At 46.3% G+C, this 26,329-nt stretch overlaps 1 protein-coding gene across 1 annotated transcript in view; it reads right to left on the bottom strand.

Moving 5' to 3' along the window:
- PLXNB1 (plexin B1) overlaps window positions 1–26,329 on the bottom strand; it is a 176,327-nt gene that overhangs the window by 70,722 nt on the left and 79,276 nt on the right. Inside the window, exons 4-8 of the mRNA XM_040359053.1 lie at window positions 13,299–13,427; window positions 9,910–10,010; window positions 8,435–8,567; window positions 2,868–3,024; window positions 2,579–2,687 (exon numbers count right to left, since the gene is read on the bottom strand). Of these exons, the coding sequence (XP_040214987.1) occupies window positions 2,579–2,687; window positions 2,868–3,024; window positions 8,435–8,567; window positions 9,910–10,010; window positions 13,299–13,427 (629 nt within the window). The remainder of the gene's footprint in view (window positions 1–2,578; window positions 2,688–2,867; window positions 3,025–8,434; window positions 8,568–9,909; window positions 10,011–13,298; window positions 13,428–26,329) is intronic.

Here is a 26,329-nt window from a genome sequence, read left to right on the forward strand (position 1 = left end):
TCCCCCGTACATCAGGGGGTCATCAGACTCCCCATCACAGTCCCCCTTACATCAGGTCCTCATCAGTGTCCCCATCATAGTCCCCCCTACATCAGACCCCCATCAGTGTCCGCATCATAGTCCCCCTTACATCAGGCCCTCATCAGTGTCCCCATCAGGCCCTCATCAGTGTCCCCATCATAGTCCCCCTTACATGAGGTCCTCATCAGGGTCCCCATCATAGTCCCCCTTACATCAGGTCCTCATTAGTGTCCCCATCATAGCCCCCCTTACATAAGGTCCTCGTCAGTGTCCCCATCATAGTCCCCCGCTTACACCAGGTCCTCATTAGTGTCCCCATCATAATCCCCCTTACATTAGGTCCTCATCATAGCCCCACTTACATCAGGCTCTCATTAGTGTCCCCATCAGGCCCTCATCAGTGTCCCCATCATAGTCCCCCTTACATGAGGTCCTCATCAGGGTCCCCATCATAGCCCCCCTTACATAAGGTCCTCGTCAGTGTCCCCATCATAGTCCCCCGCTTACACCAGGTCCTCATCAGTGTCCCCATCATAATCCCCCTTACATTAGGTCCTCGTCAGTGTCCCCATCATAGTCCCCCTTACATCAGGTCCTCATCATAGCCCCCCTTACATCAGGTCCTCATCAGGGTCCCCATCATAGTCCCCCTTACATCAGGCCCTCATCAGTGTCCCCATCATAGTCCCCCTTACATGAGGTCCTCATCAGGGTCCCCATCATAGTCCCCCTTACATCAGGTCCTCATAAGTGTCCCCATCATAGCCCCCTTACATAAGGTCCTCGTCAGTGTCCCCATTATAGTCCCCCGCTTACACCAGGTCCTCATCAGTGTCCCCATCATAATCCCCCTTACATTAGGTCCTCGTCAGTGTCCCCATCATAGTCCCCCTTACATCAGGTCATCATCATAGCCCCCCTTACATCAGGTCCTCATCAGGGTCCTCATCATAGTCCCCCTTCCATCAGGTCCTTATCAGAGTCCCAATCATAGTCCCCCTTACATTAGGTCCTCGTCAGTGTCCCTATCATAGTTCCCCTTACATCAGGTCCTTATTGGAGTCCCCATCATAGTCCCCCGTACATCAGGTCCCCATTAGAGTACCCAACAGAGTCCACCCCCTTACATCAGGTCCTCATCAGTGTCCCCATCATAGTCCCCCCTTACAGAGCCCAGGTGTGAGAAAGGAATAGGGGAAATGTTGGAAAGGGGGTTTGAAGTAGAGAGATATTCTGTCTCTATCATTTAAAACACACCCATGATAAAACATTAAAGACCCTTCATTCCTTTGTTAAGTGGGCGGACTTAGAAAATCTGCAGGGGATCAAATAATTATTTCCCCCACTGTATGTACCACAAATTTGCATAAAGTAGGGTATGCGCACAGACGGAATGCACCCAATGTGCACTTGATGCATTACTTCTGTGCCCACACTGCACTTTAGCGCAGTGTCTTTACGCTGCATGGGCAAATGCACCCATGTGCATGAAGTCTAAGGCCTCGTACACACGACCGAACATGTCCGCTGAAACTGATCCGCGGACCAGTTTCCGCGGACATGTCCGACCGTGTGTAGGGCTTAGCGGAAGCATTGAACTTCCTGGTTCGCGCACGTCGCCGCGTCATCGTCGCCGCCACATCACCGCGTTTTCTGTCCGCGGACCGTTTTCATCGGACATGCCTGGTCGTGTGTACAAGGCCTAACGCTACAAGATACAACATGATGGAGACTCACAAAAAAATAACATTGGCCCAGATTCAAGAAGCAATTGCGTCTGCGTAACCATAGTTACGCAGCGCAATTGCTTACTTGCGCAGGCGTAACGACTTCTCCTGATTCAGAGAGCTCGTTACGCCGACTGCAGCCTAAGATATGCGTGGCATAAGGCTCTTATGCCCTCATATCTTAGGCTGCATTCTTACGCAGGCCGCTAGGTGGCGATCCGGTAGTGGTCAGCGTATAGTATGCAAATTGCATACTAACGCCGATTCACTACCCTACGCGAGCCCTGCGTACGCAGTTTACGTCGTTTGCGTACGTCGGTTTTTGCGTAAGGCTGCCCCTTCTAATAGCAGGGGCAGCCAATGCTAAAGTATACCCGTCGTTCCCGCGTCGCGAAATTTGAAATTTACGTCGTTTGCGTAAGTGAATCGTGAATGGCGCTGGACGCCATTCACGTTCACTTTGAAGCAAATGACGTCCTTGCGACGTCATTTACCGCAATGCACGTCGGGAAAGTTTCCCGACGGAGCATGCGCCCTACGTTCGGCGCGGGAACGCGCCTAATTTAAATTATTCCCGCCCTCTACGGGATCATTTAAATTGTGCGCGCTTACGCCGGGCATTTTGCCGGAGCGCCCACGCAATTTACGGAGATACTGCTCCGTGAATCGCGGGTAGCGCAGAAAATTTGCGGGGGCGCAGGGCAAAAACGGTGCCCTGCGCCTACGTAAAAAAAAAACGCAAGGCTACCTGAATCTGGGCCTCTGTCCTTTAATACTTTTAGAATGGATGGTTGGCGACATGACGGAGAGCAGGGCCCTGTAATACTCACGGGGCTGATTTATAGAGCTGGGCCACGGCCATGCAGTCGTAGAAGGTAAACTCAGCGGTGGAAATGACCACGTCTCCAAATCGGAGCAGCAGCTGCACGCGAACGTGATCTAAGGTGATGTAAGACGTAAAGTTTACATGCTTATATAATAATATTAATATAACATAGGCTGTATATCTTATCATGCAGAACCATTTTTGTAGACACAGCAGCTAAAAAAGAACCAAATACCCTTATCCTCCATTCCATTGAGGAACTACAACTCCCAGCCATCCTTTGTCACACTGACCTGTCCCTGGCTTGATCACAGGGGCCTTGCTAGGGTCCGGAGATGGACACATTACCCCAGACTGAGTCCTGACTGCGCGGCTCTCAAAATCCTCAAAGAAACAAGAGTAAGACTCATCCTGGTACAGCGGAGGCAAGTCGGGAATCGTTAGGAAAATCTGCGGATGGAAATAATGGGTTGATGAGACGTTAAATATTCTGCTAATAGCTGTTTTGTAAGTACTTGGAGATATCGATTAACGACAACTGATAATAGTACTTGTGATTGATATAGTGCAGAATGACACTTGACACGCAATAACAATGATTAAACACTAGAGGGAGGCAGAGCAATCTGTCATCTCACACAGGATTGCCATGGAATATACAGTACAAGCAGGCAACTGGCTTAAAGCGTTTGTAAAGGAATTTTTTTTTCCTTTAAAATAACAAACATGTTTTACTTACCTCCACTGTGCAGTTTTGTTTTGCACAGAGTGGCCCCGATCCACGTCTTCTGGGGTCCCTTGGCGGCTGTCTCTGGTCCTCCCCGCAATTACTCACCACAGTCATGCGAGAGCTCGCATGGTGGTGAGTAATTGCAGGCGCGCTCCCGTGATACAGCGAGCGGCCATAGCTGCTCACTGTATCACTCGGCCCGGCCCCACGGCGCGCCGCGTCACTGGATGCAAATGAGGGAGATATGTCGATTCACGAACGTACTTGCGCCCGGCGCATAATATACACGGTTTGTGTAAATCGTACGTCCGGCGTAAAGTTATTCCCCATATATGAGGCGCAACCCATGCAAAGGTATGGACCAGGGAACTCAAGCCGTCGTATTTTACGTAGTTTACGTTGTACGTGAATATGGCTGGGCGTAGGTTACGTTCACGCCGTAGGCAGTGACCCGTCGTATCTTAGGCATTCGTTCCGACGTGATTCTGAGCATGCGCACTGGGATGCGTCCACGGGACGGCGCATGCGCCGTTCGTTATTCGTATCTATCTGGTGCTCGGCCCATCATTTGCATGGGGTCACGCCTCATTAGCATGGCTCACGCCCACTTCCACTTACGACGACTTATGCCTAAGAAGCCCAGCGCAGATTTGGCAGCACTGGCTTTGTGAATCCAGTGCTTGTCTCTCTGCGCTGGCGTAGCGTAAAAAAGATACGCTACGGCGGCATGAATATGCGCCGATGTATGTGAATCCGGGCCCATAGTGTGTACTTGTCTCAATTCAGAGCACTAAGTGTCATTTCTGCCCCCTGCTTTGTTCCACTGCAGCATTAAGGATGAGCTCAGGCGTGTCAGCAACTTCACGTGCCCGCGCCCACGCCCGCCAGGAAGCTGACACTGCGCAGCGCTAATCACAGGCACAGATCGAGAAATGTCTCACTGCCTGTGATTAGCGCTGCGCAGTGTCAGCTTCCTGGCGGGCGTGGGCACATGAAGTTGCTGACACGCCTGAGCTCATCAAGTTTTCCTGGCACCAAAAAGGTGCCAGGGGAGGGAGCTCCAGCAGATTGACAGCCTCAGCTCTGTTCCTGTGTGTTGTATGGAGAGGGTGTGTCCCTTCCCTCCAATCAGCTCTCAAAATTCTTCTCACTGAGCTGTACAGAGTGTAACTTCAGCTCTCAGCCCCCTTTTTTACTGACATCTCAGCCAAGCTTTATAAATTACAGACTTTGAATGGATGTCGAGGAAAGAAGACAGCAGATAAACAGGCCACAGCCTGGCCCCCCAAAGTCTGAAGGACAGTAAACTGGCCCTTCATTTGGAAAGTTTGGAGACCCCTGCTCTAGTCCATAGTATGTTCTTGTCTCAATTAAGAGCATTGGGCCAGATTCTCATAGGACTTACGACGGCGTAGCGCCATGTACGCCGTCGTAAGTCCTAATCTGAGCCGTCGTATCTATGCGTCTGATTCTTAGAATCAGTTACGCATAGATATCCATTAGATCCGACAGGCGTAAGTCTCTTACGCCGTCGGATCTAAACTGCAATTTTTTTTTTGCCCGCTAGGTGGCGCTTCCGTCGAATTCCGCGTCAAGTATGCAAATTAGCTAGATACGCGAATTCCCGAACGTACGCGCGGCCGACGCAGTAAAGTTACAACCTTTACGTTAGGCTTTTCCCGGAGAATAGTTGCCCCTGCTATATGAGGCGCAGCCAATGTTAAGTATAGCCGTCGTTCCCGCGTCAAAATTTTAAAAAGTTACGTCGTTTGCGTAAGTCGTCCGTGAATGGGGCTGGACGTCATTTACGTTCACGTCGAAACCACGTCGAAATCACGTCCTTGTGACGTCATTTGGAGCAATGCACGCTGGGATATTTTACGGGCGGCGCATGCGCAGTTCGTTCGGCGCGGGGGACGTGCTTCATTTAAATGATACAAGCCCCCTACCCGCCGAATTTGAATTCCGCCGGGTGATTTACGCTACGCCGCCACAACTTTACAGGCAAGTGCTTTGTGAATAAAGCACTTGCCTGAAAAACTTACGGCGGCGTAACATAAATCGGATACGTTACGCCGCCGCAGAGATACGCCCAGTCTACAAGAATCTGGGCCATTAAGTGTCATTTCTGTCTGTTGCTTCATTCCTCTGCAATCAGCATCAATCACAAGGGAGGGAGATCCCGCACACAGCCTGTGATTGACAGCCTCAGCTCTGTGATGTTTGGATGGGGGGTGTGTCCTTTCCCTCCAATCAGCTGTCAATGTTCTCCTTACTGAGGAGTGTAACGTCAGCTCTTCATCCACCTTTTTTCTGGCGATTTGCCAGGATTCTTCTACAGACAAGAATGGAATGAAGCTTTCACTGGGGTTGTGGAATATCCATCTGTCAGCCATATTGGAAGGAGGTTCTTGGCCTCTCCCATCGGCACACAAGTCGTTGGAGGACAGCGCGGTATTAGAAGGAAATCTTCTCGCCGGATGGAGTTAGCGGATTGGGCCTTTGTTTTTTGTCTCCATCCCCTAATCCTTTTATACCAATCCCCAGCCCTCCCGCTAATCGTATTCATGTGAGATAATCCTATTAGACTCCAAATATATACAGGCCTGGGCCTGGCAGCAGGATATTTCACATGCGTGTGAGACAAGCTACATACAAACATCTTACAGAAGACAGATCAAAACTCTGCTCTTTTGATGTCATGAGACACGAACAACTAGCGCCCAGAAGCGATTCAGTTTGCATGCGCCGCGCTTTATAAGTTTTTCATTCATTCATTCATTACTCCCGATCCACACGGATTATACAGATTTACAGGTCCCAACTTTATAAAGAGCAACGCGATATTTAACCACTTCAGCCCGGAAGAATTTACCCCCTTCCTGACCAGAGCACTTTTTGCGATTTCGGCACTGCGTCGCTTTAAATGACAATTGCGCGGTCGTGCGACATTGCACCCAAACAAACTTTATTAGGTGGATTCAGAAAGAGTTAGGCCGGCGTATCAGTAGATACGCCGACGTAACTCGGAATCTGCGCCGTCGTAAGTTTAAGTGTATTCTCAAACTGAGATACACTTAAACCTAGCTAAGATACGACAGCCTGCGCCGTCATATCTTAGGGTGCAATATTTAGGCTGGCCGCTAGGTGGCGCCTACATTGAGTTCGGCGTAGAATATGTAAATAACTAGATACGGATTCAGGAACGTACGTGCGCCCGTCGCAGTAAAGATACGCCGTTTACGTAAGGCATTTTCAAGCGTAAAGTTATTCCATCAAATAGCTGGACTAGTAATGTTCAGTATGGCCGTCGTTCTCGCGTCGAAACTTAAAAATTTTACGTCGTTTGCGTAAGTCGTCCGTGAATAGGGCTGGATGTAATTTACGTCCACGTAAAAACCAATACGTCCTTGCGGCGTACTTTGGCGCAATGCACACTGGGATACGTACACGGACAGCGCATGCGCCGTTCGTAAAAAAACGTCAATCGCGTCAGGTCACCCCCATTAACATAAAACACGCCCCCTCAGCCTAATTTGAATTAGGCGCGCTTATGCCGGCCACATTTACGCTACGGCGCCGTAAGTTAGGAGGCAAGTGCTTTGTGAATACAGTACTTGCCTCTCTGACTTAAGGCGGCGTAGCATAAATACGATACGCTACGCCGCCTTAAAGTTGCGGCAAGCTACCTGAATCCAGCTATATGTCCTTTTTTTGTCCTCAGTGTTGGCCGTAAAGTGAATAACTCAACACCAAGTTCTCTATATGGACCCCTTATATATTTGTACATGTTGATCATATCCCCCTCAATCTCCTCTTCTCAAGAGAGAATAAATTCCGTTCCTCTAATCTTTTCTCATAGCTGAGCTCCTCCATGCCTCTTATCAGTTTGGTTGCCCTTCTCTGCACTTTCTCCAGTTCCCTGATATCCTTTTTGAGAACTGGAGCCCAAAACTGAACTGCATATTCCAGATGAGGTCTTACTAATGATTTGTACAGGGGGGGGCAAAATTATATCTCTGTCTCTCTGGAGTCCATGGGCCAGATCCACAGTCAGCGGCGTATTTTTAGGCAGGCATAGCGTATCGTAGTTACGCTACGCCGCCGCTACTTTGAGAGGCAAGTGCTGTATTCACAAAGCACTTTCCTCTAAAAGAACGGCGGCGTAGCGTAAATCTCCCGGCGTAAGGGTGCGGAATTCAAATGATGGACAGGGGGGAGTGTTTTATGTAAAACAAGCTTGACCCCACGTAAATGACGCTTTTTTCGTACGGCGCATGGATTTTCAAATAAAATTACGCCCGCTCAATGCCTAGACGACGTGAACGTAATTTACACAAAGCCCTATTCGCGAACGTTTTACGCAAACGACGTACACGACGGAAAATTTGACGCTGGCCCGACGTCCATACTTAACATTGCGTACGCCTCATAGAGCAGGAGTAACGTTACGCCGAAAAAAGCCTTACGTAAACGACGTAAAAAATTGCGCCGGGCGGACGTACGTTTGTGGATTGGCGTATCTAGCTAATTTGCATACTCGACGCGGAAATCGACGGAAGCGCCACCTAGCGGCCAGCGTAAATATGCACCTTAGATCAGACGGCGTACTAAGACGTACGTCAGTCGGATCTAGCCCAGCTTCAGTCGTATCTTGTTTTGTGGATACAAAACAAAGATACGGCGGCGCATCGTAGAAATTACGCGGCGTATCAATAGATACGCCGGCGTAATTTCTTTGTGGATCTGGGCCCCTACCTCTCTTAATACAAGAAAGGACTTTCCTACAATCAGCTGTCAATGCTCTCCTCCCTGAGCTCTGCAGAGTGTAACGTCAGCTCTTACCCTTTTTTTTCCTGGACGCACAAACAAGTTATTAAATTCTGGACTTAGTGAAGAGAAGACTGCAGATAAATAGGTACAACTAATGTAGGAGGATTTGTTTCATCTCCGTGTATCACCTGAGGCTAAGTCACTTCAATGGGAACTACTTTAAGGAAAGGAGTGGTGACTGGTAATTGCCGGATAATCTTCAGCTATCCGTGATTCCTGTATATCCTGATTCTGTGCTACTTATATAGCCTGGGATCTCTTGTACCACACAATTCACACATTGCTAGATGAGCTTACATTTCTCTTCTCCTCTTTGCTGATGTTTGCTGGGATCAGGGATTGGACGGTCAGACATTGCTGGTTCATATGGTGCGCCCAGAGCCACTGGTTCTTCTCCCCGGAGCGCAGACACTCAAAACGCCGACTACACCTGTGAGAACAGAGGGAAGGGTCACTTAGAAATCAGAGAGGAACACTAAAGTCTATTGAGCATAATGACTTTTTATTTATAAACATTTTTGCTGTCTTAATCCAGATGGGGAGTTTTCACTTCCTGTTCCAGAGACACAACAGGAAGTGAGGGCAAATTTTCTCCTAGGCAGTTGTCACCAGGGCAGGTGTCCCCATTGGATGATTTCCTCTCACCTCTTTCAACAATTGTACAATTTTGACAATGGTCACCACACCAAACTCAAGAGGCTTTCTCCACACCAGGGAGAAAGCCTTGCATTACTGTGTGGAGTTACAGACAGAAGAACAGGAAGTGAGGATTTCTCAGAAGAAATAAGGACATTTAAAAGCAAAATGGAAGGATGAGGTAAGTGAAGGAGGACTGCACTAAGGTAAAGGAAGCTATTTAGGGAAAAAAAAAATTCCATTACAACCCCTTTAATTACTTGAGATCCGCGCTATGGTCAAAAGACGTCCACAGCGCGGCTCTCAAGTGCCGGGTGGACGTCCATAGACGTCTTGCTGCTGTAGTTGTTTGCTGTGCGCGCCGCTGGGGGCGCGCAGCGGGGAAACAACGTGCCCGGCGCATCGCTCGGGAGACAATGCGAGTGCATTTAAATGAGTACATTTAACCCCTTCCTCACCCCCTAGTGTTAACCCCTTCCCTGCCAGTCACATTTATACAGTAATTAGTGCATTTTTATAGCACTGATCGCTGTATAAATGTGAATGGTCCCAAAATTGTGTCAAAAGTGTCCGATACGTCCGTCGCAATATCGCAGCCCTGACAAAAAAATCGCAAATCGCCGCCATTACTAGTAAAAAATAAAAAAAAAAATAAAAAACATAAATCTATCCCCCATTTCGTAGGCACTATAACTTTTGCGCAAACCAGTCGCTTATTGCGTTTTTTTTTTTTTTTTTTTACAAAAATACTTCGAAAAATACGTATCGGCCTAAACTGAGAAAAAAAATAGTTTTTTTTATAAAAAAATTGGGATATTTATTATAGCAACAAGTAAAAAAAAAATATATATTTTTTTAAATTGTCGCTCTTTTTTTGTTTATAGCGCAAAAAATAAAAACCGCAGAGGTGATCAAATACCACCAAAATAAAGCTTTATTTGTGGGGAAAACAGGACGCCAATTTTGTTTGGGAGCCACGTCGCACGACCGCACAAATGTCAGTTAAAGCGACGCAGTGCCAGAAGCTGAAATTTCGCCTGGGAACGAAGGGGGTTTATGTGCCCAGTAAGCAAGTGGTTAAAAGCAAGAGCAATAAAATAAATGAGTGCTTAAAGAAGTAATATAAGCCCACTTACTTTCCATGCAGGACGCACCATCCGCAGTAGGGATCCCGGGCAGCGAGGCACGAGGTGCAGTCAGTGTGTTGGGAACATTCAGAAAGGGGGACTTTGGTTACCTGAAATAAAAAACATGGTGCCGGTCAGTATATGGGATGAATTTTAAAACGTTTTTTTTTTTTGGTTTAAAAAGATCTTCAAATTTTAGGAATGCCTATTTAAAGTGGAACTTCATTCATTTTTTTTTTCGATTTTCAATCTATTAAATCTTCTGCCCTTGTTGTTGTTTTTATTTTGGATAGTAAAATATATTTTTTTCTGCCAGTAAATACCTTATACAGACCCCTTCCTGTTTCTTGTCTTGTAAAAAAGCCTAGGCTTATGACATCATGCACAGCTCTCTCTCTCTTTCTCTCATGAGAGTTTCCCAGGAAGGGAGGGGGGTGAGTCAAAAGAGGGCCAATGGGAGCTGCAGAGCTGGAGGTGTGCCTCTGTGTAAATCCAGGAAGTGAACAGGCAGCAGCTTCATCTGCCCACAGTTAAAATGGCTGCAGCCAGACTCAGTGGAGGGAGATTTCAGCAGCATATTTGGCAAGTACAGAATAACAGTGCAGTGGAACCTCGGATTGCGAGTAACGCGGTTAACGAGCATTTCGCAATACGAGCGCTGTATTTAAAAAAAAACTGACTCGGTTTGCGAGTGTTGTCTTGCAAAACGAGCAGGATTCAGGCCAAAGCGGTGTACAATTCCACGTTTGGCCTGAGGTGGGGGGGCGCCAGAACAGAGCTGAACGGCGCAGATCAAAAAAGCTCGGAAAATCTCAGAAATACTCAGTTCTTTCCGAGGTTTTCCAAGTTCAGCAGGAACAAAAATAGTTTCTGGACAGCCGCACTCTGAAAAAATGTAGCCTTTATTAAAAGGACAGCACTACAAATCACAGTAACATAAAATAAAACCCGACCACTGACGCGTTTCGCACTGAAACTAGTGCTTAGTCATAGCTCACGACTAAGCACTAATTTCAGTGCGAAATGCGTCAGTAGTTGGGTTTTATTTTATGTTGCTGTGATTTGCAGTTCTGTCCTTCTTTTAATAAAGGCTACAATTTTTTCAGAGTGCGGCTGTCCAGAAACTATTTTTGTTCCTGCTTTGCTAAGTGCATTGCCTGCACCTGAGTTGTCTGCAACGGAGGATATTCATCTGGGTTCCCACCTGGAGCGGCTACTACCTTTTCCCTTGTTTTCCAAGTTCAGCCGAGGTGTCCTCGGGCCTTTCCGAGTGATTCCGAGGCTCTCCAGCGCCCCCCACCCCACCTCTGGCCACATGCGGTATAAAGTCAATGAGGAACAAATTATTTTAGTTTCCATTGACTTCTATGGGGAAACTCGCTTTGGATTACGAGCATTCTCCTGGAATGGATTATACTCGTAATCCAAGGTACCGCTGTATATGTAAAATAATATGCAAAGTGGTTGGAGGGAAGCTTCAGAATGACTGCAGTTCCTCTTTAAAGAGAACCAGGCAAGACTGGGCTAATACAAGAATCACAATATTCAATATTAAATGATTAGAATTGTGCAGCCAAGATTTATATTTGCCTTCATGTTTAGTTTTGTGAACTTTAACCACTTCCCGCCCGGTCCATAGCCGATTTACGTCCGGGAAGTGGTTCTGAAATCCTGACTGGACGTCCATGGACGTCCTGCAGGATTTCATGCCGCTCGCGCCCGTGGGGGCGCGCAGCGCGGCGATCGGTGATGCGGTGTGTCAGTCTGACACCCTGCATCTCCGATCTCGGTAAAGAGCCTCCGGCGGAGACTCTTTACCACGTGATCAGCCGTGTCCAATCACGGCTGATCACGATGTAAACAGGAAGAGCCGTTGATGGCTCTTCCTCACTCGCGTCTGACAGATGCGAGTAGAGGAGAGCCGATCGGCGGCTCTCCTGACAGGGGGGGTTCACGCTGATTGTTTATCAGCGCAGCCCCCCCTCAGATCGCCACACTGGACCACCAGGTAAGGGCAAAAAAAAGGGGGGGGGCAAAAAAAAAAAAAGCAAAAAGATGCCAATCAGTGCCTAAATTGGCACCGACTGGCAACATGGATAAATCAGTGCTGCCCCACAGTGTCCATCAGTGCCACCCCACAGTGTCCATCAGTGCCACCCCACAGTGCCCATCCATGCCCAGTGCCCACCTATGAGTGCCCATCTGTGCCACCCATAATTATCCATCAGTGCCGCCCATGAGTGCCCATCTGTGCCACCTATGAGTGCCCATCAGTGCCGCCCATGAGTGCCCATCAGTGCCGCCTATGAGTGCCCATCAGTGCCGCCTATGAGTGCCCATCAGTGCCGCATACCAGCGCCGCCAATCAGTGCCACCTTATCTGTGCCCATCAGTACTACCTCATCGATGTCCATCAGTGCCATCTCATCGGTGCCCATCAGTGCCGCCATATCAGTGCCCGTAATTGAAAGAGAAAACTTACTTATTTACAAAAAAATTTACAGAAAAAAATAAAAACGTAATTTTTTTTCAAAATTTTCAGTCTTTTTTTAGTTGCGCAAAAAAAAAAAAAAATCGCAGAGGTGATCAAATACCACCAAAAGAAAGCTCTATTTGTGGGGAAAAAAAGGACGCCAATTTTGTTTGGGTACAGTGTAGCATGACTGCGCAATTGCCATTCAAAGTGCGACAGTGCTGAAAGCTGAAAATTGGCTTGGGCGGGAAGGTGCGTAAGTGCCTGGTATGGAAGTGGTTAAGGCCCCTTTCACACCTGGGTGTATTGAATCGGGGGCAGATTTGATGCGATTCTGCCCGCGATTCAAAATACCATGGTGTGAGTTGAGGCTGCTTTCACACTGAGGAGTTTTGCACACATTTTTCATTGTGTTCCATAAGCAGAACAGCACAATCATGTAGGTTGAAATATTCCGATTCATACAGAACTCCAGGCAGCAGGGCTGTCTTAATGAGAGGGCACACCTGGGCACTGCCCAGGGGCCCCAGCTGCATGAGGGGCCCCTGCACTTTCCCCAAAGCAGCTGGTCCTTGAGCCCACGCTGCCCAGAAATTGGGGGCCCCATGATGGCACTGAGAGTGATAGATACACAGGGGGGGGCAGTCTGCCTCCTACCTTCTTGATGTCTGTTTACCTGCACTGCCATCATTGTAGGGGCCCCAGAGCATTACTTTGCCCAGGGGCCCATGATGTTATTAAGACGTCCCTGCCAGGCAGGTATAAAAGACATAAATATTGCAGTTTTGCAATCATTGATAGATCACTCAATATTTTCTAGGTGCCTGAATTGGACTGAATGCAGCCCATGTACAGCAGAACTCAGACTGGGAGAGGAAGAAGCAGCACTATATAATTCAGATGAGAAGACTATGTTTTTCCTTACCGTGGACGGGGTCATGACATACAGGTTCTTCTGGGGCAGGTCGAAGAGCAGGTCAGCCGAAACAGCTGAGTTTAGCTGAGTTGGGACAGCGGCGTACTGCTCTGCATTATTATTGTCTCCGATATACACCTGAAAATAAAACAAACATTACACTGATTCACAAATAACCGATTTTGTTCAATAAACGTCCTAACTGTACTTCAGATGTCAGCGCAGCATCCATTACGCTGCAACTCTCGGTATAACGTGCCTGTTGATCCTGCCAGAAATCCTGTGAGCTGATAGCATTCTGGGCACTCTACCTTTGCTGGCTGTGATCAGTTAGCATTGTTTCCAGTTACCTCTGTGGGCTGCAGAACAACTCCTGTCGAGGCTTTGCAGGTTGGGGGGGCGGAGTTATGGGCATGCTCTGAAGCAGGGATATGCAATTAGCGGACCTCCAGCTGTTGCAAAACTACAAGTCCCATCATGCCTCTGCCTCTGGGTGTCATACTTGTGGCTGTCAGAGTCTTGCTATGCCTTATGGGACTTGTAGTTCTGCAACAGCTGGAGGTCCGCTAATTGCATATCCCTGTTCTAAAGTGTTACTAAACCCACAACAGTAAAATCAGTCTGTATATGCAGTAAATCATGCTTGTTATACTCACTGTGGGACCTAAGGGGTTAATCCTCTGCATTGTGTAAAAAGGTTTCTTGATGATCCTGTATTCTCTGATCTTCCCCTTCTTCCACTGTCCCCAATCCGTCTCTTCATAGTACAGAGGCTAGGGGACAAGCTGCACATGCTGAGTTTGGTGTGTATTGCTAGAGATTTTTTTTTTCCTTGGGAGGGTGCAGGTGATCAGCACAGGGCCAATCAGCACTATTCAGACAGAGGGTCAGGGGTGCTGCATCCTCATAGGGCAGCCAGGGGAGAATGAAAACTCCTCCAACAAGCTTTAACCAGACACTGATAGAAGTCACAAGACTGCTTTATACTGCTGATGAGAAAAGGTATTTAGCAGTTTTTATTTACTAAAACTATTGCATTTCCATGTGTACTGTGGCCTAGGACTGGGATCAGGTACAAGGGGTGCAGAAAAGAGACAGCAGGGTTCAGGATGAAGGGCAGGATCTAAGCTCAGGATAAGTTGCAAGCAGTATCTGGCAGCAATGAAAAACACTGAAGCACAGTGTAATAGTAGAAGAGAGACTAAATACCCTCCCAGCAGCCAGCATCAGGTGTAGACTGATTACTGGAATCTGCTGGATGTTGGGAGACACCCGCTGGTGGACCCTGGAACTACAACCTCCTCCTCGGTGAAGCACAGTGCCACCAGCATGTGATCTAGATAACGACATAAAGGGGACAGAAAGGGTCCTTCCCAAACTACTACCACAACGCTGGAAGCACCCAATTGTCTAAAATGTCTTTGTATCCTTTAACATTTGACAGTACCCTTCACTGGAAACACCTGAACACTATTTTTGGGGGGTTCCATAAAAAACGGCGATTCTGAATACTGTGTACTTTTTTAAATCCGGCGCCATTGGCAGCCGAGAAACCCGGAAGTGACGTCATGACGCCGCTTCCGTGGTTTCAATGCGGAGACTGAATCAAAGCCGTTTACGGCTTAGTGTCAGTCTCCGCCTGAACACAGAACGCGGCGGATGGAGGATCGGGTCTCCCGGTGGGACGGGAGGCCCGGTCAGAACGGCGACAGGCGGCGGGAGGGGGGGGGATGTCCCCTCCCGCTCCTCCAGCATAACAACCGAGCGGCTTTTAGCCCGCTCTAAACAACGGTACCGGGATGATGCCTGCGGCTGCAGGCATCATCCCGGTATAACCCCCGAACGCCGAGGACGCATATATGCGTCCCGTCGGCGTGAAAGGGTTAAGAGGTACGTGCTGACAAAAAAAAAATGTTTTAAAGGGTGAACCTCGTTAATCGCGCGATAAAAAAATTGACGGCGTTAAAATGGGTTTGTGTTAACGCCGTTAATAACGCGTTTAACTGACAGCACTAATATATATATATATATATATATATATTAGGGCTGTGGAAATTAACTATTAATTCATCGATTAATCTTTAATTTTTTTGATCGATCAAAATAATTTTGATTGGTACTCACCTCTCCGCCGCCTTCCGGGCCTATATATATATATATATATAATTTTATATTGTAATATACCATATTTAATATAGTACTATAATATATTTAATATTTTTATGTATGATAATCACCTCCTAGCGAAAACAAGCAAACCTATAGAAAAAGGCACTCAGAGAACAGGCTCGCTTTATAAATGACGGCATGTTAAAGTTTTTCAGCACGATCGGATAACAAAATACCAGTCTGCATGACGACTGGCGGTTTACGAACTACCCATCGCTTCCCTCGCCATCCTTCAGCTCGCTGCTCCCTGTTAACCCGGATCGAAGTAACAAACAATCCATCTTCAAAATAGATGCAACAAGCCCTGTTTTAAACAGCTAGTCACGACCTTGAGCTGGACCTTCAATCCTGTGCTGCGCCTCCAGATGGCGCTGCTGCTGCGTTTAAAAAAAACAAAAAACACCATTGATATTTTATTAAATTAAAACACGTCTTTCCAACGCCGGCGCAGCCACCGTGCTCAGAATGGCTAAGGAACCTGGTAGCTCTCTAGCAATTAACTCATAAGCCAGAGTGCTGTCCTACACAAGCCTCTATTGTATACCCCAGGAAAGGGATAAATGGACGGGGCCGGCCGGCAATATTTCAAACCAAATAAAATGATTCCGCGGCTTCTGTACAAATCTACAACACACCTGAGGAGCCGTTTCCCAATGCAGGGCGGCAATTATTTCCATGCCAGGCGCTGGGAACAAACAGGAGGCGAGTTGGGTAATTGGGCACCCTGCAATTTCTTAACTTTTTACCTGGCGTCCCTTTTATTTAATCCTTAAAGTCTTGGCAGAAATACAACATTTAGTAATAAGTACAGCTGGTAACCCCGTGTCTGTTCCTGGATTCTGTATGAGCTGCTTGAGAAAAGAATTCAGGCTTCAAGAAAGCAATCAAACCAACTGCAATGTGCTTCTGTGGATATTGACAGAATTTTGTTACAGTAAAACCTTGGTTTGCGAACATAATCCGTTCCAGAAACATGCTTGTAATCCAAAGCACTTGTATATCAAAGCATTTTTTTTACAGGGTATAAAAGAGAAGAGAGGCGCCTCTAAGTGTAGCAATAAGTTGCTAAATGTTGTACCTTCATTGGGGTAGATTCAGAGAGAATTTACGCCGGCGTATCTTTAGATACGCTGCGTAAATTCAAATCTGCGCCGGCGTATCTTCTTCCTGTATTCAGAAAGCAAGATACGCCGACATTAGCCTAAGATCCGACTGGCATAAGTCTCTTACGCCGTCGTATCTTAGGGTGCATTCTCACGCTGGCCGATAGGTGGCGCTCCCGTCGTTTTCGGCGTAGATTATGCAAATTACCTAGTTACGCCGATTCACAAACGTACGTGCGCCCGGCGGTAGTTTTTTACGTCGTCTGCGTAAGTCGTTTTCGGCGTAACATTGCTCCTGCTATTAGGAGGCGCAGCCAATGTTAAAGGGGTGGTTCCCCCTAAAACAAATTTCTAACAATACATTTGGAAGACTGCTTACACTGCGGGTAGGCTGGCTTTTTTTTTTTTTTTTTTCGTACATACCTCGATATCGCCGTTTAATCCCTCGGCTTCCGGATATGAGTCTTGCTGGACCTAGTTGATTGACGTTCCTCCGACCGGCGCATACTGCGCGTCACGACTTTCCGACAGAAGCCGAACGTCATTGCGCAGGCGCCGTATAGAGTCGGCTCTATACGGCGCCTGCGCAGCGACGTTCGGCTTCTTTCGGAAAGTCGTGACGTCAAGTATGCGTCGGTCGGAGGAACGTCAATCAACTAGGAACGCCCACAGCCACAAGACTCATACCCGGAAGTCGAGGGATGAAACGGCGATATCGAGGTATGTACGAAAAAAAAAAAAAAAAAAGCCAGCCTACCCGCAGTGTAAGCAGTCTTCCAAATGTATTGTTAGAAATGTGTTTTAAGGGGGAACCACTGCTTTAAGTATGGACGTCGTTCCCTCTTCGAAATTTGAATTTTTTACGTTGTTTGCGTAAGTTGTGCGCGAATAGGGCTGGACGTAATTTACTTACTTGAGAGCAATGCACACTGGGATATGTACACGTACGGCGCATGCGCCGTTCGTAAAACACGTCAATCACGTCAGGTCATAACACATTAGCATAAAACACGCCCCCCTTCCACATTTGAATTACGCGGGCTTGCGCCGGCCCCTTTTACGCTACGCCGCAACTTACAGAGCAAGTGCTTTGTGAATACTGCACTTGCTCCTGTAAGTTGCGTCAGCGTAGCGTAAATACAATACGCTGCGCCACCATAGACAGGCTGCCAGCAGGTCAACACTCTAGCACACACGCTATCCAGCGTCTATCGTGCAGCCTCTCTAACAAACGTTCAGTGAAAAACCAACAGGAGGAACTATTGAAACCAGCACATCAAGGTCCCGAATGACCATATGGACCCACAGAACACCACTGGTTAATTTGCTACCGCACTCCCATAGATGCTGTTACCAACCAGATGCACAACAAACACAGGTCTGTAATTTTATTTACTTTGGACAATCAAAGACCTTGTTGTATTCACGTTAAGGTAACAAGTGGAAATGCAAAGCAATTTGTTCAATTGTCATGGAACCACAATATATGCCATGACAAACAGTTCCCTATAGTGCTTGGTCTACTATTGTTCTCAAAACCCTATTAGAAAAATCTTGCAACCATCAGGAATGAAACCATAATTGATTCGCTATATAAATCAGAACTAACCACAAAGTGTACAGTATATTACTAACAACAGATCACTGCTTCGTCTATTCAAATTCATTGTTTACAACGGATATGCAAAGCAATATTTCCAATGCGACTTTATTACTTGATCAATCAACATTGACACTACTTACTTGGCTTGAACTAATTATACTAACAAAGTATCATTACTAGCTCTGACCTACAAGTCATCATATAGCCAGAATCTTCAATAGTCATCCAGTACTAATTACATTACCCTGGATTAACATCATTTATGGACTTCCATCAGATTTCTTATAATAATTATTATTTAAATTATTTATTTTTGCCATTTTTCTAAAACTATTTTGGGGCCTTTTCTGACATGATACACTTTACACCTCCCCCTCTCCCAAGGTTCACCCACCAGATAATGCATCAAATTGATAACATAGTAACATCAGTGTTGTGAGACTTCCAGTTTCCCACATATAGACACTTAGCCTATACTATCCACGATACATGATCGTGAATTTAAAAATTTACCTTACCCCTATGATGCATGCTACTGATGTGTGAACTTTCAGCGCGCGTAGACGGGCGCCGTTATTTGTAGTCTCTGTGAGTCCTGTCAGTCTTGTTACATGTGTAAAGGAACTTTTAACACTAATCGGATTTAATATCTGATTACTTTTTGTATTGCACGACACCGTGCTAAATAAAACTTCTTTTTTGATATACTTCTAATTAAGTTTATTGGTCATTTTCTGCTACTAACAGTAACCCCTTGATCTAAACTCTATAGTCTTTTCTTAGACTACATCCCATCCCCCAGCTTATCCATTTTCATTAATTTATTTATATGCTTAAAAAGGTTACAGTAACAGCACCGCCACTTATCGGTTGACCTCCCCAAGGTACCTTTTATTTCAAAGATACCTATCACACCCAGTGACACTACTTGCGCCTTCCCCTTTCCCCTTCCCCTTTAAATATATTTCCGTAACATAAAGCGCAGCTACCTGAATCTACCCCATTAAATGTAACCATATTGCTACACTTAGAGGCTCCTCTCTTCTTTTTTATACTCAGTTGTGACATGACGCTACTCTTATATCAAGACATCACTTGTATATCAAGGCAAAATTTATAAAAACATTTTGCTTGTCTTGCAAAACGCTCTCAAACCAAGTTACTCTCAAACCAAGGTTTTACTGTATTTATAAAGCTCCGTGGTGAAGTGCGCAAACTAATACCAGGTGCAAAAAAAGTGCACAGGGTGCACCAGGGTGAAGAAAAGGAACCCTGACCCTGATCCCCCCCCCCCCCCACAAGGTGCAAGACTCCAGACAGGGGTACTCGTGGTCCACCCAGTCAAAAACACTTTTTCCCGAAGACCTGCTAAAGCAAGGTCTACCAAGTACCACAACATCACACACCCGATGTCGCAAACACACAACCTTGAAATTGAAGTATATGTAAGCCCAACATTTCATATTCCTGATATGTGACTGCTGTTTCATGTACTTGTATAAAAAAATATCCTGTTCTTTTTGTATTGCTTCCTTTGTGTGAAATCCCTGGTGGTGATCCTGCTTTCCTTTAAAAAAAAATTAACCACACTAGGCATGAGAGTTCCATGGCTGTGCTGGGAACTCAGCCTGCTCTCCTCCAATGATCAGACACGTACTGACACATCCCCACCCTCAACCAATAGAAATTGACTGGAAGACCAGTGTCCTGCTGTTTCTCCTCCCCCAGCTCTCTAAGCTCCTTATGCAGCTGAGAACCGAGGGAATGTGATTACTTATAAATAAAGGAGAAAAAAAAAGGTATTTCTATTTTTTATATATATACACACACACAATTATTTTGCCTTTTGTATCCATTTTAAACTAAATGGGTTGTTTTACACGGTGAGGGTTTACATATACTTTAAGACCCCTTTCACACTGGGATGCTTTTCAGGCATTTTATCGCTAAAAATAGTGCCTGTAAAGCGCCTGAAAAACGCCTCTCAAGCCACCCCAGTGTGAAAGCCCTAATGCTTTTACACCTGGGCGGTGCGCTTTCAGGATGGGAAAAAAAGTCCTGCAAGCAGCGTCTTTGGGGTGGTGCGGGAGCGGTGTAGAGAGGGTAGAGGAGTTTCTGGCAGGATGGGAGTTGCAAAAAGGAGGGTACAACAGCCAGTATCCTGCGTGAAGTATAACCAACCGCCTGAGAAATGCAAGTCTGCAGTTACCCCTAGCAACTGGGATCCTGTTTTGCCCGCATGCCCGCATGCTCCACCACTTGTGATATGGGGGTGTTTAGCTTAGTGGTAGATTTGTTTTTACAGTGAGGCCAGGAGTGGGGCCTGAGCAGTAGTACTGCAAGCACACAGAGGGAGCAACGGTGCTGTTGACTGAAGAGCCAGGTGGCTTTGCATTTTGGTTAATACTGGTTTGTGTGAAGCTGGAACCCCTCCATGGGCAAGCTAATGAACTTTGTTTTTCTTTTAACAAAGCCCTTAAATATAACTCCCGTGTGACGTGGACTCACTGTACAAAACACATCTACACCAGGGGCGGACTGACCATTGTGGCACTCGGGCACTGCCCGAGGGCCCCATACCACTAGGGGGCCCCATCAGAGTTGCCAGGCTCAGTAAAAACAGGGACAGTATGTAAAAATCTGTGTTTTTTTTTACATCTGTCCCTGATATGTCCAAAACCGACATGCTTTTGATGTTAAATATCCAAGATTTAAGCTGCCCCGCCTCTGTACTGCTTCCTGGCTTGGAGGCCATCTGTAAACCTGGGGGCCCCATAATCTTCTATTGCCCGGGGGCCCCATGAGTTTTCAGTCTGTCCCTGATCTACACTTTAGCTAACCACCCCCATATCACAGTGAACATTAAAAAAACAACCCGAAATATATGCTCACTGATAATGCTTTCCCAAAATACGTAGACGTTAATTGCCTAAAACGATGCCTTCTTTTTTCCCGCCAACACACCCACCTTGTTAGACAAAACAAAAATGTAATATTGGGTGTTCAGACTTGTCTTTAATGATGTAATTCGGCTCTGAGAATTAGATGAAGTTACACATAATTGTGCTGGAATCATTTACAAGTGGAATTAATAGGAATCTGAAAGACACACATATTAGCTTTTTACCCATTTATCCAACATGACTGAACCTTCTTTAAGCCTCATACACACGATCGGACACACGATCGGACTTCAAACAAACTTTTCCTCTGATTTTTGTCCGAAGGGAGTTGGCCGGGTGCACCCATAGCATACACACGCTAGGACTTTTCTGCAAACTTTCCTAAAACGTTCCCAACATCACGTGGTTTTTCTGGTCTTTACCGCCACCCTTTGGTCAACTTCTGCTATTGGTGGTTGATTTTAACATTGGTTCTGAGCATGCGTATTTGTACTTCGGACAAAAGTCCGATGGCTTGCTGTACACACGGTTGGACTTGGCACCATCAGACTTTTGTTGCCGAAAAGTTTGTCCGTTTGCAGAGCGAACTTTTGTCCGATGAAAACCGAAAAAGTTTGTTCGATTGAGCGTAGACACGGTCAGATTTTTTTGAAAACTTGCCCATTTTGAAGTTTGTTGGCAAAAAGTCTGACCGTGTGTACGGGCCTTAAGAATGATTATCTTCTGTTCTATACACAAACTGATCATAAACAATGCTCAATGAAGGAATTCTAAAGGCCCATACACACGATCAGACTTTTTGACGACAAACCTCCGACGGACCTGTTTTATCGGACAATCCGACCGTGTGTACGCTCCAACGGACAAACTTTTAAACAAACTTTTTCACCTTTTCATGTTCGCTGTGACAACAGACAAACTTTCCGGCAACAAATGTCCAATGGAGCAAAATCCTATGGTGTTTACACAAGTCCATCGGACTAAAGTCCAAAGTACAAACACGCATGCTCAGAACCAATGCTAAAGATCAGACAACAATAGCAGAAGTTGCCCAAAGGGTGGCGGTAAAGAGCTGAAAAAACACGTAGTATGTCAATTTACGTCAATACGTTCCTGTTTGTTGACTGAATAAGTCCTGCCGTGAGTATGCATACCAAGTTCACGCCCAACGCTGTTCGGACAAAAATCCACAGAAAAGTCCGATCGTGTGTATGAGGCTATAGATCTACCCAATAATTCACTTGCAGTTAAACTAAAGAGTAGGGCCATCCAAAACTGATTTCAGTGTTTGATGGATGGTGAATAAGGATGAGCTCCTGTGTGTTCGCACAGTCCATGTGCAGAGCCCGCCAGGAAGTCGGCACCGCTTTGCGCTAATCACAGGCAGGGAGACATTTCCCGATGCTTAGCTGGAGAGATCGGGAAATATCTCCCTGCCTGTGATTAGCGCAGTGTGGTACCGACTTCCTGGCGGGCTCTGCACATGGACTGTACGAACACGCCGGAGCTCATCCTTAATGGTGAAGAGTTAAACCACCCAGTAGAATCTTCTGTCTTTCAGAGATTCCATTGGTGAGACCTCTGATGAGTTCCTGGCTCATCGCACCTTTTTCCACCATCCCTGCTGGATTATTTATTCATTTTATAATACTGAGAAGAAGAAGCTGGACCACACAAAGGTGGATGGGAACGACTAAAACCAAGGTGGACAGGAGCAGAGTTAGGAATAATGGTGGGGTCCTTGATTATTGGGGTACAAAATCACGCAACACAGTGGCTAAAGCCTCGTACACACGATCGGATTTCCATCGGACAAATCCATGGATTTTTGTCCGAAGGGCGTTGAACTTGTTCTGCATACAGATGGCAGAACTTTTTCAGCCAACATTCACGAAACTACGTGTTTTTTCTGCTCTGTAGCCCCACCCTTTAGGCAACTTCTGCTAATGTTTACTGATAGTTAGTATAGGGTTTGGAGCATGCGTGTTTGTACCTTGTGTACACACGATCGGATAATCCGATGGAACATATTTGTGGTCGGACAATTTGAGAGCATGGCTATCCAACATTTGTTGTTGGAAATTCCGACAATTGTCCGATGGAGCATACAGACGGTCGGATTATCTGACAAAACCCTTCCATCACACAATTGTTGTTGGAATATCCGATCGTGTGTACGGCCTTTAGTGGTTAGCCCTTCTGCCCCAAAAGTCAGGGACCCCACCATAATGCTCAACCCCGTTTCTGTCTACCTCAGAGTTTTAGATGTTCTGGTCCACCTTTGTGTGTTCCTTGAAGAACCAGGATCTCAGGCTCAATTCCAGGTCAGGACACTATCTGCCACTTGCATGGTCTTCCTTTGGGTACTCTGGTTTCCTTCTACATTCCAAAAACATGTTGGTAGATTACCTGGCTCCTGTTGGCCCTGTTATGTGTATTTGTATGATGTTTGAGATAGGGACCTTAGATTGTAAGCTCCTTGAGGGCAGAGCCTGATGTGAATGTAAAAAATATGTAAAGCGCCGTGTAAATTGTTGGTGTTATATACTCTATGTACCTGTCTATACCCATCATGGTGCCCACGCATTGCTGCTGCCCAGTGGGGAGCCATCTGTGAAACATCTGGAAGTCACAGTTGGCTCCTGCATCCAAGATGGCGCCGCCAGAGAGTGGAAGCCTGACAAAGAACTGCGGGGACTCCATGGTCTGGTAAGTGTTTGTTTACTAAAAGTCAGTCAGTGGCTCCGATCCTCGTCTTCTGGGGTCCCGCGGCAGCTCCTCCCCGCAATAGCTAACCCCCTCTGGGAGGCTCTCTCCCGAGGGGGTTACCTTGTGGGCGCGCTCCGGTGTCATACACTCGGCGGCCATGGTTTATCAAAAGCATGTCAAGGGACAAAGGAAATGCGTGTTTACGCATCTCTATGCGCCTCTACTCACAGATTTAAAAAGCCCATATCGCGCTATTCAATAAGCACATTTTGTTTTAGTTGTAGAACTGTAGAGTTATCCCTCTACTGATCTGTATGCCGCTGTGCCGCCATCCTCAGACTGAGCCCTGCGGACCCCCTCCTCCTCCTCCTCTCGCCACCCGTGTGAACAGGAAATTGTCATAATATAATTTGATTCAGGTGAACAGGCTGCAGGAATTTGCTTGAGAACAAATTAGCTGCTTACGGCCAACAAGGTCGGCCACAGGCTGGAAAACAACAACGTCATTAACAAAGATCACGGGTCACCGCCCCCCTCCCCACTCTGGAAGCCAGGATTAACATTTTGTTTTCCTTGTTATAAAAATCAGATTTAGACGAGTAGCACGTAATGTGCACCATAAAAATGACTGGCTCTGACTTGGCATAAGGGTAGGCTCAACTGTTCATAAAAAATGAGGAGGTGAACTAACCCCCAATATCCTGCCTACCCCTTCATATCCTGCTGCACGTGCCCCATGCTGCCAATTAGGAGTCGAACAGTTTTCGGCGGCCGATATTCACTATTTAAGAATTGACAATTGATGGCACAGTGGTGACAATTGATGGCACAGTGACTGCGTTTGATGGCATGGCACGGTGACTGCATTTGGCATGGCACAGCGACTGCGTTTGATGGCATGGCACAGTGACTGCATTTGATGGCATGGCACAGTGACTGGGTTTGATGGCATGGCACAGTGGTGACAATTGATGGCACAGTGGTGACAATTGATGGCACAGTGGCTGCATTTGATGGGCCCAGTGAGGCTGCAATTTTTTTCTTTTTTTTACGTTTGCGCCCCCCCCCAAAAATTGTGAGCACCAGCCGCCACTGCGTTTTGTTATTCTATTACCATATCCCAGGTAACCCGTTACCATAGCTTCATGCCAACGCTCGAGTATTGGTCCACTTTAATTCATAAAATAGCACTAGACTAGACTATAGAATAGGTATTGTAAAAATATAATAATGCATAATAAAGCCTATATTGTTACAGTATCTTACAAAAAACAGCTTCAAATACCATATATGCACCATTGATTGTTCTCTGTCACCTACCTTGTTAAGATATCCTTTGCTGTCACCTATAAAAGCAATTGTGTGCTCCTCTTCTACACTGACAGCGATGGAGGTGAGCCGTGCATAGGGACTCTCAAACACAGGGGACTCTTTCAAGGCTTCCCAACTGGCCATAGGGCTCGGTGTATGGTCAGATCCACATGGGTAGGCTTCAAGGGTGTCCTGTAAGTCAAAATAAAATAAATTCTCATAAAACATCATCTAGATTTAATGGAATGCGTAATAATGGTAGACAAACCCAAGTCTACGGTCCTACGCTTGCCCTACAACAGTAGAATTTTGTTTGAACATTCAAACTAAAAATAGTTCCTCAGAGCATTCAATAGTACCATAATGGACTTGACAAATTTGTTATGAAATCCCTGATAAATATGGTTCTGCCATGCCAATGTTTTGACTTTTATGCTTGATTTCAGATGGTACGTGCCGATAAGTAACATTTTTCACAAAATGAATTTAGAATTTAATTTGTTTGTGAAAGATTTTCCATCTTTCGGTTGCCCGCATATGTAAACGGTATTCAAACCACACATGTAAGGTATCGCCGCAATTGGTAGAGCGAGAGCAATAATTCTAGCCCTAGACCTCCTCTGTAACTCAAAACATGCAACCTGTAGATTTTTTTTAAATGTCGCCTATGGAGATTTTAATATCAATTTACTCGGCGTAACATTATCTTTCACAATATTAAAAAAAATTGGGATAACTTTACTGTTGTCTTATTTTTCAATTAAAAAAAGTGTAATTTTTTTCCCAAAAAAGTGCGCTTGTAAGACCGCTGCGCAAATACGGCGTGACAGAAAGTATTGTAACGATCACCATTTTATTCTCTAGGGTGTTAGAATTAAAAATATATATAATGTTTGGGGGTTCTAATTAGAGGGAAGGAGATGGCAGTGAAAATAGTGAAAAATGACACACATTAGAATTGCTGTTCAACTTGTAATGCCAACGGCCACCACCAGATGGCGCCAACTCACAGAAGGAAAAGCTTGGGACTTCACAAGGCCGCAAAGTCGCGGCCCCAATTACCGGCTGTCACGGGCCCGCCGCAATCGCGCGGTGGGGGCGCACGGAGACACAGGATCCTGTGCCTTCGTGCGCCCCCACCTCCCCCACTGTGCGATCGCGGTGGGCCCGCGGTGGCCAGTAATTGAGGCCACGGCTTCGCGGCCTTGTAGGCCGCAAAGCCACGGCCTCAAATACTGGCGG

This window comes from Rana temporaria, chromosome 7 (assembly GCF_905171775.1).
Source record: "Rana temporaria chromosome 7, aRanTem1.1, whole genome shotgun sequence".
NCBI lineage: Eukaryota > Metazoa > Chordata > Amphibia > Anura > Ranidae > Rana > Rana temporaria.